This window comes from Agelaius tricolor, unplaced genomic scaffold, assembly GCF_023055355.1.
Source record: "Agelaius tricolor isolate 1412-34295 unplaced genomic scaffold, bAgeTri1.0.p SCAF_120, whole genome shotgun sequence".
In the NCBI taxonomy this organism is placed as follows: Eukaryota; Metazoa; Chordata; class Aves; order Passeriformes; family Icteridae; genus Agelaius; species Agelaius tricolor.
Genome location: NW_027269380.1, coordinates 158519 through 170760, shown reverse-complemented (window position 1 = coordinate 170760; position 12242 = coordinate 158519). Strand labels below are relative to the sequence as shown.

The window sequence follows — 12242 nt, the reverse complement described above, 5'->3', positions numbered from 1 at the left end:
TGTATTTTGGGCTATTTCTGGGATATTTTGGGGTGTGTTTTGGGATTTTTTGGGTGTGTATTTTGGGCTATTTCTGGGATATATTTGGGGGTGTATTTTGGGGTATTTCTGGGCTATTTCTGGGATATTTTGGGGGTGTATTTTGGGATATTTCAGGATATCTTTGGAGTGTGTTTTGAGATATTTCTGGGGTATTTTTGGAGTGATTTTGGGGTAATTTTGGGGGTGTATTTTGGGGTATTTCTGGGATATTTTGGGGTATTTTTTGGATATATTTTGGGGTGTATTTTGGGGTATTTCTGGCATATTTCTGGATATTTTTTGGGTGATTTTGGGATATATTTGGGGGTGTATTTTGGGTTATTTTTGGGTGATTTTGGGGTATTTTTTGGGGTGATTTTGGGGTGTGTTTTGGGATATTTTGGGGTATTTTTTGGGGTGATTTTGGGGTGTGATTTCGGGCTGTCTCAGATGGCCACGCTGTTCTCGATGTTCTCGGGGTCCAGGTAGGGGTAGGGCCGCTCCAGCCCCGCGTTCCTGGCCCGGATCTCGCGGGAGATTCGGCGCAGGCGGCGCCGGAAACGCCGGATCAGGCGCCGGGGGGCGGCCTCGGTGAAATGGCGCTCGGGGTAATGGCCCAGGGGGCGCTGGGGGCACAGACTGGGGTTACTGGGAGGGACTGGGAGGGACTGGGAACACTGGGAGTGATGGGGGGGCACAAACGGGGGTTACTGGGAGCACTGGGAGCACTGGGAGTGATGGGATAATGGCAAACTGGGGTTACTGGGAGCGATGGGATAATGGGAGGGACAAACTGGGGTTACTGGGAGCGATGGGATAATGGGAGGGACAAACTGGGGTTACTGGGAGCACTGGGAGGGACTGGGAGCACTGGGAGTGATAGAGAGCACTGGGATAATGGCAAACTGGGGTTACTGGGAGTGATGGGGGGCACAAACTGGGGTTACTGGGAGCACTGGGAGTGATGGGAGTGATGGGGAGCACTGGGATAATGGCAAACTGGGGTTACTGGGAGCACTGGGAGGGACTGGGAGCGATGGGAGTGATGGGATAATGGCCCAGAGGGCGCTGGGGGGCCCAAACTGGGGTTACTGGGAGTGATGGGATAATGGTAGGGACAAACTGGGGTTACTGGGAGCACTGGGGAGCACTGGGAGCACTGGGATAATGGCCCAGAGGGTGCTGGGAGGGACAAACTGGGGTTACTGGGAGCACTGGGAGTGATGGGAGGCACTGGGATAATGGCAAACTGGGGCTACTGGAAGCACTGGGAGCGATGGGAGTGATGGGATAATGACAAACTGGGGTTACTGGGAGCACTGGGAGTGATGGGAGAATGGCCCAGGGGGCGCTGGGGGGCACAAACTGGGGTTACTGGGAGCACTGGGAGCACTGGGAGGGACAAACTGGGGTTACTGGGAGCACTGGGATAATGGCCCAGGGGGCGCTGGGAGAGAGAATTTGGGGAGGGGTCTCAGCAAGGTGGGCTGGGGTCTCACCAGGTCCAGGGGCTCGGTCCTGAGCACGGCCAGGGCTTGGTTTGGGTCGGTTTTGGGTCAGTTTGGGTCAGTTTTGGGTGGGTTTGGGTCAGTTTTGGGTCAGTTTTGGGTGGGTTTGGGTGGGTTTGGGCTGGGTTATTTTGGGGAGGGGTCCCATAGGGATTCATTAATTTGGGCTGGGGTCTCACCAGGTCCATGGGCTCGTTCCTGAGCACCCAGAGCACGGCTGGGGCTTGGTTTGGGTCAGTTTTGGGTCAGTTTTGGGTGGGTTTGGGTCGGTTATTTGGGGTTTTGGGTGGGTTTGGGTTGGGTTATTTTGGGCAGGGGTCCCATAGGGATTCATTAATTTGGGGAGGGGTCTCACCAGGTCCATGGGCTCGGTCCTGAGCACGGCCAGGGGTTGGTTTGGGTCGGTTTTGGGTGGGTTTGGGTCAGTTTTGGGTTGGTTATTTGGGGTTTTGGGCTGGGTTATTTTGGGCAGGGGTCCCATAGAGATTCATTAATTTGGGGAGGGGTCTCACCAGGTCCATGGGCTCGTTCCTGAGCATGGCCAGGGGCTGGTTTGGGTGGGTTTTGGGTGGGTTTGGGTCAGTTTTGGGTCGGTTTTGGGTGGGTTATTTGGGGTTTTGGGTCAGTTTTGGGTGGGTTTGGGCTGGGTTGTTTTGGGGAGGGGTCCCACAGGGGTTCATTAATTTGGGGAGGGGTCTCACCAGGTCCATGGGCTCGTTCCTGAGCACCCAGAGCACGGCTGGGGCTTGGTTTGGGTCAGTTTTGGGTCAGTTTTGGGTGGGTTTGGGTCAGTTTTGGGTGGGTTTGGGTCGGTTTTGGGTGGGTTTTGTGTGGGTTTGGGTGGGTTTGGGCTGGGTTATTTTGGGGAGGGGTCCCAGGGGTTTGGGTTATTTTGGGCTGGGGTCTCACCAGGTCCATGGGCTCGTTCCTGAGCACCCAGAGCAGGGAGATGAGTTGGGTTTGGGTTATTTTGGGTCGGTTTGGGTCAGTTTTGAGTCAGTTTTGGGTCGGTTTAGGGTCGGTTTTGGGTCGGTTTGGGGTGGGTTATTTGTGGTTTTGGGTTGGGTTATTTTGGGGAGGGGTCCCATAGGGATTCATTAATTTGGGGAGGGGTCTCACCAGGTCCATGGGCTCGTTCCTGAGCACCCAGAGCACGGCCAGGGCTTGGTTTGGGTCAGTTTTGGGTCAGTTTTGGGTGGGTTTGGGTCAGTTTTGGGTCAGTTTTGGGTGGGTTTGGGTGGGTTTGGGCTGGGTTATTTTGGGGAGGGGTCCCAGGGGTTTGGGTTATTTTGGTGTGGGGTCTCACCAGGTCCATGGGCTCGTTCCTGAGCACCCAGAGCACGGCCAGCACCGTGGCCGTGGTGTTCATGGCCGGCAGAGCCTCCAGGAATTCCCGCTCGGACAGGGCGGCCTTGGAGCGGGGCGGGGGCGCCCGCATGGCGGCCGGGGCGTTCGGGGGGAAGGCCGAGAGCTCAAACTGGCCAGAAACGGGAAAAGAGACCCAAAAAACGAGTGAGAGGGACCCCAAAATGGGGGAGAGAGAAACCCCAATGTTAGAGAGCTCAAACTGGCCAGAAACGGGAAAAGAGACCCCAAAAATGAGTGAGAGGGACCCCAAAAATGGGGAAAGAGACCCCAAAAATGAGTGAGAGGGACCCCAAAAATGGGGGAGAGAGACCTCAATGTTAGAGAGCTCAAACTGGCCAGAAACGGGAAAAGAGACCCCAAAAATGAGTGAGAGGGACCCCAAAAATGGGGAAAGAGACCCCAAAAATGAGTGAGAGGGACCCCAAAAATGGGGGAGAGAGACCTCAATGTTAGAGAGCTCAAACTGGCCAGAAACGGGAAAAGAGACCCAAAAATGAGTGAGAGGGACCCCAAAAATGGGGGGAGAGAGACCTCAATGTTAGAGAGCTCAAACTGAGCAAAAACGGGAAAAGAGACCCAAAAATATCAGAGAGAGACCCCAAAAATGGGGAAAGAGACCCCAAAATTGTCACAGAGAGATCCTAAAAGCCACTGGGCCCCAGAAGCAGCAGAGAGACCCCAAAAATGCCCCAGAGAGCCCAAAAATGCCCCAGAGAGCCCAAAAATGCCCCAGAGCCCCCCCCCCAAAAACCTTCCCAGAGCCCCAAAACTGCCCTGGGGGGGCGGGGACAGGGACAGGGGTCAGGGGTCACTGTGGTCACTCTGGTCAGTGGTCAGTGGTCAATGGTCAGTGGTCAGTGGTCAATGGTCAGTGGTCAATGGTCAGTGGTCAGTGGTCAATGGTCAATGGTCACTCTGGTCAATGGTCAGTGGGAGTGGTCAGTGGTCAATGGTCAGTGGTCAATGGTCAATGGTCAGTGGTCAGTGGTCAATGGTCAGTGGTCAATGGTCAATGGTCAATGGTCAGTGGTCAGTGGTCAGTGGTCAATGGTCAATGGGAGTGGTCAGCGTGGTCAGTGGTCAATGGTCAGTGGTCACTCAGGTCAGTGGTCACTCTGGTCACTCAGGTCAGTGGTCACTCAGGTCAGTGGTCAGTACCTGGCCGCTGTTGGTGGCCCCGTGGTGCGCAGAGCAGGTGTAGATCACGGTGGGGCAGTGTCAGTGGTCAGTGTATGGTCACTGTGGGTCAGTGGTCAGTGTGGGTCAGTGGTCAGTGTGGGTCAGTGTGTGGTCAGTGGTCAGTGGTCACTCAGGTCAGTGGTCAGTACCTGGCCGCTGTTGGTGGCCGCGTGGTGCGCAGAGCAGGTGTAGATCACGGTGGGGCAGTGTATGGTCAATGGTCACTGTGGGTCAGTGGTCAGTGTGTGGTCACTGTGGGTCAGTGGTCAGTGTATGGTCACTGTGGGTCAGTGGTCAGTGTGGGTCAGTGGTCAGTGTGGGTCAGTGGTCACTCTGGTCAGTGGTCACTCAGGTCAATGGTCAGTACCTGGCCGCTGTTGGTGGCCGCGTGGTGCGCAGAGCAGGTGTAGATCACGGTGGGGCAGTGTATGGTCACTGTGGGGGTCAGTGTGTGGTCACTGTTGGTCAGTGGTCAGTGTCAGTGGTCAGTGTGGTCAGTGTGGGTCAGTGTGTGGTCACTCAGGTCAGTGGTCAGTGGTCAGTACCTGGCCGCTGTTGGTGGCCGCGTGGTGCGCAGAGCAGGTGTAGATCACGGTGGTGACGAAGGTGACGAGGCCACGCACGGAGTGCAGACGGGAGGGGACACCTGGGACAGGGCAGCCGGGGGCACCTGAGGACACCTGAGGGCACCTGAGGGCACCTGAGGGGTCACCTGACCCCAGCTGTGCCCACCTGTACCCACCTGAACTCACCTGAGGGGTCGCCTGTGCCCACCTGAACCCACCTGTGCTCACCTGTGCCAACCTGAGGGGTCACCTAAACCCACCTGTGCCCACCTGAACCCACCTGAGCCCACCTGTGCCCACCTGTGCACACTTGAGGGGTCACCTGAACCCACCTGTGCCCACCTGTGCCCACCTGAACCCACCTGAGGGGTCACCTGAGGGGTCACCTGAGGGGTCACCTGTGCTCACCTGTGCCAACCTGAGGGGTCACCTGAACCCACCTGTGCCCACCTGAGGGGTCACCTGACCCCAGCTGTGCCCACCTGTACCCACCTGAACTCACCTGAGGGGTCACCTGAGGGGTCACCTGAGGGGTCACCTGTGCTCACCTGTGCCAACCTGAGGGGTCACCTGAACCCACCTGTGCCCACCTGAGGGGTCACCTGAACCCACCTGTGCCAACCTGAGGGGTCACCTGAACCCACCTGTGCCCACCTGAGGGGTCACCTGACCCCAGCTGTGCCCACCTGTACCCACCTGAACTCACCTGAGGGGTCGCCTGTGCCCACCTGAACCCACCTGTGCTCACCTGTACCCACCTGTGCACACTTGAGGGGTCACCTGAACCCACCTGTGCCCACCTGAGCCCACCTGAACCCACCTGTGCCCACCTGAGAGCTCACCTGAACCCACCTGAGAGCTCACCTGAGCTCACCTGAACCCACCTGTGCCCACCTGAGCCCACCTGTGCCCACCTGAGGGCTCACCTGAACCCATCTGTGCTCACCTGTGAGGTCGCCTGCCCCCAGCTGCCCCCACCTGTCTCCATCTGTGCCCCCCGTGCCCACCTGAGGGGTCACCTGTCCCCACCTGTCCCCAGGTGTGCCCCCCCCGTGCCCCCCCATGCCCACCTGTCCCCAGGTGTCCCCAGGTGTCCCCAGGTGTCCCCAGGTGTGCCCCCCCCCGTGCCCACCTGAGCTCCTCCTGTCCCCAGGTGTCCCCAGGTGTCCCCAGGTGTGCCCCCCCGTGCCCACCTGAGCTCCTCCTGCCCAGGAAGCCCCTGGTGAAGATTTCGCCCACCCAGGCCTGGAGCTCGGGGTCCTCCTGGACGGCGGCGTCCGAGGGGTAATAGAGGGACAGGACACCTGTGACAAACCTGGGGACAATGGGGACAGACAGGTAATAGAGGGACAGGACACCTGTGACAAACCTGGGGACATTGGGGACAGACAGGTAATAGAGGGACAGGACACCTGTGACAAACCTGGGGACAGCAATGGGGACACCTGTGACAAACCTGGGGACAGACAGGTAATAGAGGGACAGGACACCTGTGACAAACCTGGGGACAATGGGGACACCTGTGACAAACCTGGGGACATCAATGGGGACATTGGGGACACCTGTGACAAACCTGGGGACAGACAGGTAATAGAGGGACAGGACACCTGTGACAAACCTGGGGACATCAATGGGGACATTGGGGACACCTGTGACAAACCTGGGGACAGACAGGTAATAGAGGGACAGGACACCTGTGACAAACCTGGGGACATTGGGGACATCAATGGGGACACTGGGGACACTGGGGTAACAGAGGGATAGGAGCCTGGTGACAAACCTGGGGACATCCAGGGGACATTGGGGGATTGGGGACATTGGGGGACATTGGGGGGACATTGTGGACATTAATGGGGACATTGAGGAGACTGGGGACATTGGGGACATTGGGGACATTAATGGGGACACTGGGGACATCAATGGGTTCATAGGGGGTGTCCAGGGGGTGTCCCCAGGTGTCCCCACCTGCGGATGGCCCGCCACACCTTGGTGGCCTGGGGACATCAATGGGGACATCAATGGGCTCATAGGGGGTGTCAGGGTGTGTCCCCAGGTGTCCCCACCTGCGGATGGCCCGCCACACCTTGGTGGCCTGGGGACGTTAATGGGGACATTAATGGGTTCATAGGGGGTGTCAGGGGGGTGTCCCCAGGTGTCCCCACCTGCGGATGGCCCGCCACACCTTGGTGGCGTCGCTGCCGAAGTGGTGCCGCTTGGTGGCCGCCACCCCTCGGTGCCGCAGGTCCCGGGGCAGCACCAGCGAGCGCCAGCGCAGCGCCCGCAGCCCCCGCGCCACCAGCGCCAGGAGACCCCGCCGGCCCAGCGCCACCGCCTGGGGACACCGAGGGGACATTGGGGACACTCAGGGGACACGGCAGTGCCACCAAAATGTCACCAAAATCCCGCAATTCCCACCCAAAATCCCGCAATTCCAGCCCAAAACCCGCGCCACCAGCGCCAGGAGCCCCCGCCGGCCCAGCGCCACCGCCTGGGGACAGTGGGGACACTCAGGGGACAGCGCGGGGACAGCCCGGTGTCACCAAAACGCCGCAGTTCCCACCCAAAATCCCGCAAAAATCCCGCAATTCCAGCCCAAAATCCCGCAAAATTCCGGCAATTCCAGCTCAAATCCCGCGCCACCAGCCCCCGCCGGCCCAGCGCCACCGCCTGGGGACACCGAGGGGACACTCAGGGGACAGCGCGGGGACACAGCAGTGCCACCCCAGTGTCACCAAAATCCCGCAATTCCCACCCAAAATCCCGCAATTCCAGCCCAAATCCCGCGCCACCAGCGCCAGGAGACCCCGCCGGCCCAGCGCCACCGCCTGGGGACACCGAGGGGACATTGGGGACACTCAGGGGACAGCGCGGGGACAGCCCGGTGTCACCAAAACCCCGCAGTTCCAGCCCAAATCCCCGCAATTCCAGCCCAAAACCCGGTCATTCTACCCCAAACCCCGCCCCATCGGTGCCCGCATCCCCCGCCCGGCCCAGCGCCACCGCCTGGGGACACTGAGGGGACAGCCTGGGGACACCCCAGTGTCACCAAAACCCGGTAAATCTACCCCAAATCCCGCAATTCCAGCCCAAAATCCGGTAATTCTACCCCAATTCCCACCCAAATCCCGCCCCATCGGTGCCCGCAGCCCCCCCCGGCCCAGCGCCACCGCCTGGGGACACCGAGGGGACACTGAGGGGACAGCGGGGGGACACGGCGGTGCCACTCCAGTGTCACCAAAACCCGGTAATTCTACCCTAAATCCCGCAATTCCCACCCAAATCCCCGCAATTCCAGCCCAAATAAATCCCCGCAATTCCAGCCCAAAATCCCAGCCCAAATAAATCCCCGCAATTCCAGCCCAAAATCCGGTAATTCTACCCCAAACCCTGCACCACCAGCGCCAGGAGACCCCCCCGGCCCAGCGCCACCGCCTGGGGACACCGAGGGGACATTGGGGACACTCAGGGGACACGGCGGTGCCACCCCAGTGTCACCAAAACCCGGTAATTCCAGCCCAAATTCACCAAAATCCCGCAATTCCAGCCCAAAATCCGGTAATTCTACCCCAATTCCAGCCCAAACCCCGCCCCATCGGTGCCCGCAGCCCCCGCCCGGCCCAGCGCCACCGCCTGGGGACACCGAGGGGACACTGAGGGGACATCGGGGGGACACCCAAATCCCACCCCAGTGCCACCAAAATCCGGTAATTCCAGCCCAAATTCACCAAAATCCCGCAATTCTCGCCCAATTCCCGCCCAATCCCCACGATCCCAAACGCCCGAGCCCCTCTGGGAACGCCCCTCCCCCCCCCATCCCCCCCCTTTTACCGACCCCACTGAAGCCCCCAGACCCCCCCAATGGCCCCCAGACCCAATCGAAGCCCCCAGACCCCCCCCAGACCCCCCGTGCACCCCCAGACCCCCGGTACCCCCCCCCCTTATCCAATCGAAGCCCCCAGACCCTCCCAGTGACCCCCCAGTGCCCCCCAGACCCCTCGGTACCCCCCCAGTGCCCCCCCAGACCCTATTGAAGCCCCCAGACCCAATCAAAGCCCCCAGACCCCCCCCATATCCCCAGTGCCCCCTCCCGGTGCCCCCCCAGACCCAATCGAAGCCCCCAGACCCCCCCCCCCCCCCATCCCTGGTGCACCCCCAGACCCAATTGAAGCCCCCAGACCCTCCCAGTGCCCCCCCAGGTGCCCCCTGGTGCCCCCCAGACTCTATCGAAGCCCCCAGACCCCCCAGTACCACCCTGTGCCCCCCCAGACCCTCTGTACCCCCCAGACCCCCCCATATCCCCGGTGCCCCCCCAATGCCCCCCCAGTGCCCCCCAGACCCTATTGAAGCCCCAGACCCCCCCCCCCATATCCCCGGTACCCCCCGGTACCCCCCCAGTACCACCCTGTGCCCCCCAGACCCAATCGAAGCCCCCAGACCCCCCCCCATATCCCCAGTACCCCCCAGTGCCCCCCAGGTGCCCCCCCAGTGCCCCCCAGACCCTATTGAAGCCCCCAGACCCCCCCCATATCCCCAGTACCCCCCAGTGCCCCCCCAGGTGCCCCCAGTGCCCCCCAGACCCAATTGAAGCCCCCAGACCACCCCCATATCCCTGGTGCACCCCCAGACCCAATCGAAGCCCCCAGACCCCCCCAGTGCCCCCCCAGGTGCCCCCTTGGTGCCCCCCCCCTCACCCGGTCAAAGACCCCCCCGGGGTTGAGCAGGAAGCGCCGGGCGAGGGCCCCGATCTGCACCGTGAAACGGGTGTGGGGCACCAGGAGCTGCACAGGGGGGCAATTAATGGGGCAATTAATGGGGCAATTAATGGGGTAAAACATGGGGGGCACCGTGAAACGCGTGTGGGGCACCAGGAGCTGCACGGGGGGCAATTAATGGGGTAATTAATGGGGTAATGAATGGGGTAAAACATGGGGGTCACCCCTGATCTGCACCGTGAAACGGGTGTGGGGCACCAGGAGCTGCATGGGGGGGCAATTAATGGGGCAATAAATGGGGTAATTAATGGGGTAATGAATGGGGTAAAACATGGGGGTCACCCCTGATCTGCACCGTGAAACGGGTGTGGGGCACCAGGAGCTGCACAGGGGGGCAATTAATGGGGCAATTAATGGGGTAATGAATGGGGTAAAACATGGGGGTCACCCCTGATCTGCACCGTGAAACGGGTGTGGGGCACCAGGAGCTGCATGGGGGGCAATTAATGGGGCAATTAATGGGGCAATGAATGGGGTAAAACATGGGGCACCCCCGATCTGCACCGTGAAACGGGTGTGGGGCACCAGGAGCTGCATGGGGCAAAACATGGGGGGCAATAAATGGGGTAAAACATGGGGGGCACTGTGAAACGGGTGTGGGGCACCAGGAGCTGCACGGGGCAATTAATGGGGAGGGGCAATTAATGGGGAGGGGCAATTAATGGGGCACCGTGAAACGCGTGTGGGGCACCAGGAGCTGCACGGGGCAAAACAGGGGGCAAAAAATGGGGCAATTAATGGGGAGGGGGCAATAAACAGGGCAATGAATGGGGGTCACCCCCGATCTGCACCGTGAAACGCGTGTGGGGCACCAGGAGCTGCATGGGGGGCAATTAATGGGGCAATAAATGGGGCACCGTGAAACGCGTGTGGGGCACCAGGAGCTGCATGGGGCAAAACATGGGGCAATTAATGGGGTAAAACATGGGGGGCACCGTGAAACGGGTGTGGGGCACCAGGAGCTGCACGGGGCAATTAATGGGGCAATAAATGGGGCAAAACATGGGGGTCACCCCCGATCTGCACCGTGAAACGGGTGTGGGGCACCAGGAGCTGCACGGGGCAATTAATGGGGCAATTAATGGGGAGGGGCAATTAATGGGGCAATTAATGGGGCAATAAATGGGGCAAAACATGGGGGGCACCCCCGATCTGCACTGTGAAACGCGTGTGGGGCACCAGGAGCTGCATGGGGGGCAATAAATGGGGCAATTAATGGGGTAAAACATGGGGGGCACCGTGAAATGCGTGTGGGGCACCAGGAGCTGCACAGGAGGGGCAATAAACGGGGGGCAATTAATGGGGAGGGGGCAATTAATGGGGCACCGTGAAACGGGTGTGGGGCACCAGGAGCTGCACAGGGGGGGCAATAAATGGGGCAATTAATGGGGAGGGGGCAAAACATGGGGCACCCCCGATCTGCACCGTGAAACGGGTGTGGGGCACCAGGAGCTGCATGGGGGCAAAACATGAGGCAATTAATGGGGCAATTAATGGGGAGGGGGCAAAACACGGGGCAATGAATGGGGCAATAGATGGGGCAAAAACTGGGACAATAAATGGGGAGGGGCAATAAATGGGGCACCCCCGATCTGCACCGTGAAACGCGTGTGGGGCACCAGGAGCAGCATGGGGCAATAAACGGGGGGCAAAAAATGGGGAGGGGGCAAGAAATGGGGCAATGAACGGGGGGCAATGAATGGGGAGGGGGCAGCGGGATTTTTTGGGGTGAGGTTTTTAGGATTGGGGTTTTTCAGAGTGGGATTTTTTGGGGTTTGAGGGTGGAATTTTTTCATTTTTTGCCCTTTCAAACTGGGATTTTTTTCATTTTTTGCCCTTTCAGACCGGGATTTTTTTGCTTTTTGCCCTTTCAAACCAGGATTTTTTCATTGTTTGCCCTTTCAAACCAGGATTTTTTCATTTTTTGCCCTTTCAGACCAGGATTTTTTGGGGTTTGGGGTTTTTGGGTTTTGGGTTTTTCAGGGTGGGTTTTTAGGATTGGGGTTTTTCAGAGTGGGATTTTTTGGGGTTTGGGGGTGGAATTTTTTCATTTTTTGCCATTTCCAGACCAGGATTTTTTTTTCATTTTTTGCCCTTTCAAACCAGGATTTTTTCATTTTTTGCCCTTTCAAACCAGGATTTTTTCATTTTTTGCCCTTTCAAACCAGGATTTTTTCATTTTTTGCCCTTTCAGACCAGGATTTTTTTCATTTTTTGCCCTTTCAGACCGGGATTTTTTCATTTTTTACCCTTTCAAACCGGGATTTTTTCATTTTTTACCCTTTCAGAGTGGGATTTTTTTGGGGTTCCGGGGTGGAATTTTTTCATTTTTTGCCCTTTCAAACCAGGAATTTTTCATTTTTTGCCCTTTCAGACCAGGATTTTTTTGCTTTTTACCCTTTCAAACCAGGATTTTTTTCATTTTTTACCCTTTCAGACCAGGATTTTTTGGGCATTGGGATTTTTGGGGTTTTTTGGGGTGGGGTTTTTAGCATTGGGGTTTTTCAGAGAGGGATCTTTTGGGGTTGGGGGTTTTTGGGGATTTGGGGTTTTTGGGTTTTGGGGTTTTTGGTTTTTTTGGGCGGTTTGGGGTTTTTTTGGGGTGGGGTTTTTTGGGGTGGGGTTTTTAGGATTGGGATTTTTCAGAGTGGGATTTTTTGGGGTTGGGGGTGGGAATTTTTTCAGTTTTTGCCCTTTCGGATGGGGATTTTTTCGGTTTTTAGCCTTTCAAACTGGAAATTTTTCATTTTTTGCCCTTTCAAACCAGGAATTTTTTCATTTTTTCCCCTTTCAGACCGGGATTTTTTGGGGATTTAGGGTTTTGGGGT

At 58.1% G+C, this 12242-nt stretch overlaps 1 protein-coding gene and 2 long non-coding RNA genes across 14 annotated transcripts in view; 1 reads left to right on the top strand and 2 right to left on the bottom strand.

Moving 5' to 3' along the window:
* Positions 1 to 294: 294 nt before the first annotated feature.
* The window catches only part of ALOX15B (arachidonate 15-lipoxygenase type B), a 28142-nt gene continuing 16194 nt past the window's right edge, over positions 295 to 12242 (bottom strand). For 6 of the 12 annotated variants that reach the window (XM_071420011.1, XM_071420010.1, XM_071420000.1 and 3 more), the window contains 6 exons: positions 9334 to 9420; positions 6805 to 6974; positions 5836 to 6347; positions 4622 to 4722; positions 2836 to 3006; positions 295 to 647 (listed from right to left, as the gene is read on the bottom strand). In XM_071420011.1, coding sequence (XP_071276112.1) covers positions 468 to 647; positions 2836 to 3006; positions 4622 to 4722; positions 5836 to 6347; positions 6805 to 6974; positions 9334 to 9420 — 1221 coding nt within the window. In that variant the 3' untranslated portion in view covers positions 295 to 467. The remainder of the gene's footprint in view (positions 648 to 2835; positions 3007 to 4621; positions 4723 to 5835; positions 6348 to 6804; positions 6975 to 9333; positions 9421 to 12242) is intronic. The other 6 variants (XM_071420002.1, XM_071420003.1, XM_071420007.1 and 3 more) reach the window with 6 other exon arrangements.
* LOC139586519 (uncharacterized) lies at positions 3882 to 4504 on the top strand. Its single transcript, XR_011677832.1, has 3 exons — positions 3882 to 3933; positions 4025 to 4319; positions 4375 to 4504. It is a non-coding gene; the product is annotated as an uncharacterized lncRNA (long non-coding RNA).
* On the bottom strand, positions 11130 to 12237 carry LOC139586520 (uncharacterized). Its single transcript, XR_011677833.1, has 2 exons — positions 11812 to 12237; positions 11130 to 11750 (listed from the first exon to the last, which is right to left on the bottom strand). It is a non-coding gene; the product is annotated as an uncharacterized lncRNA (long non-coding RNA).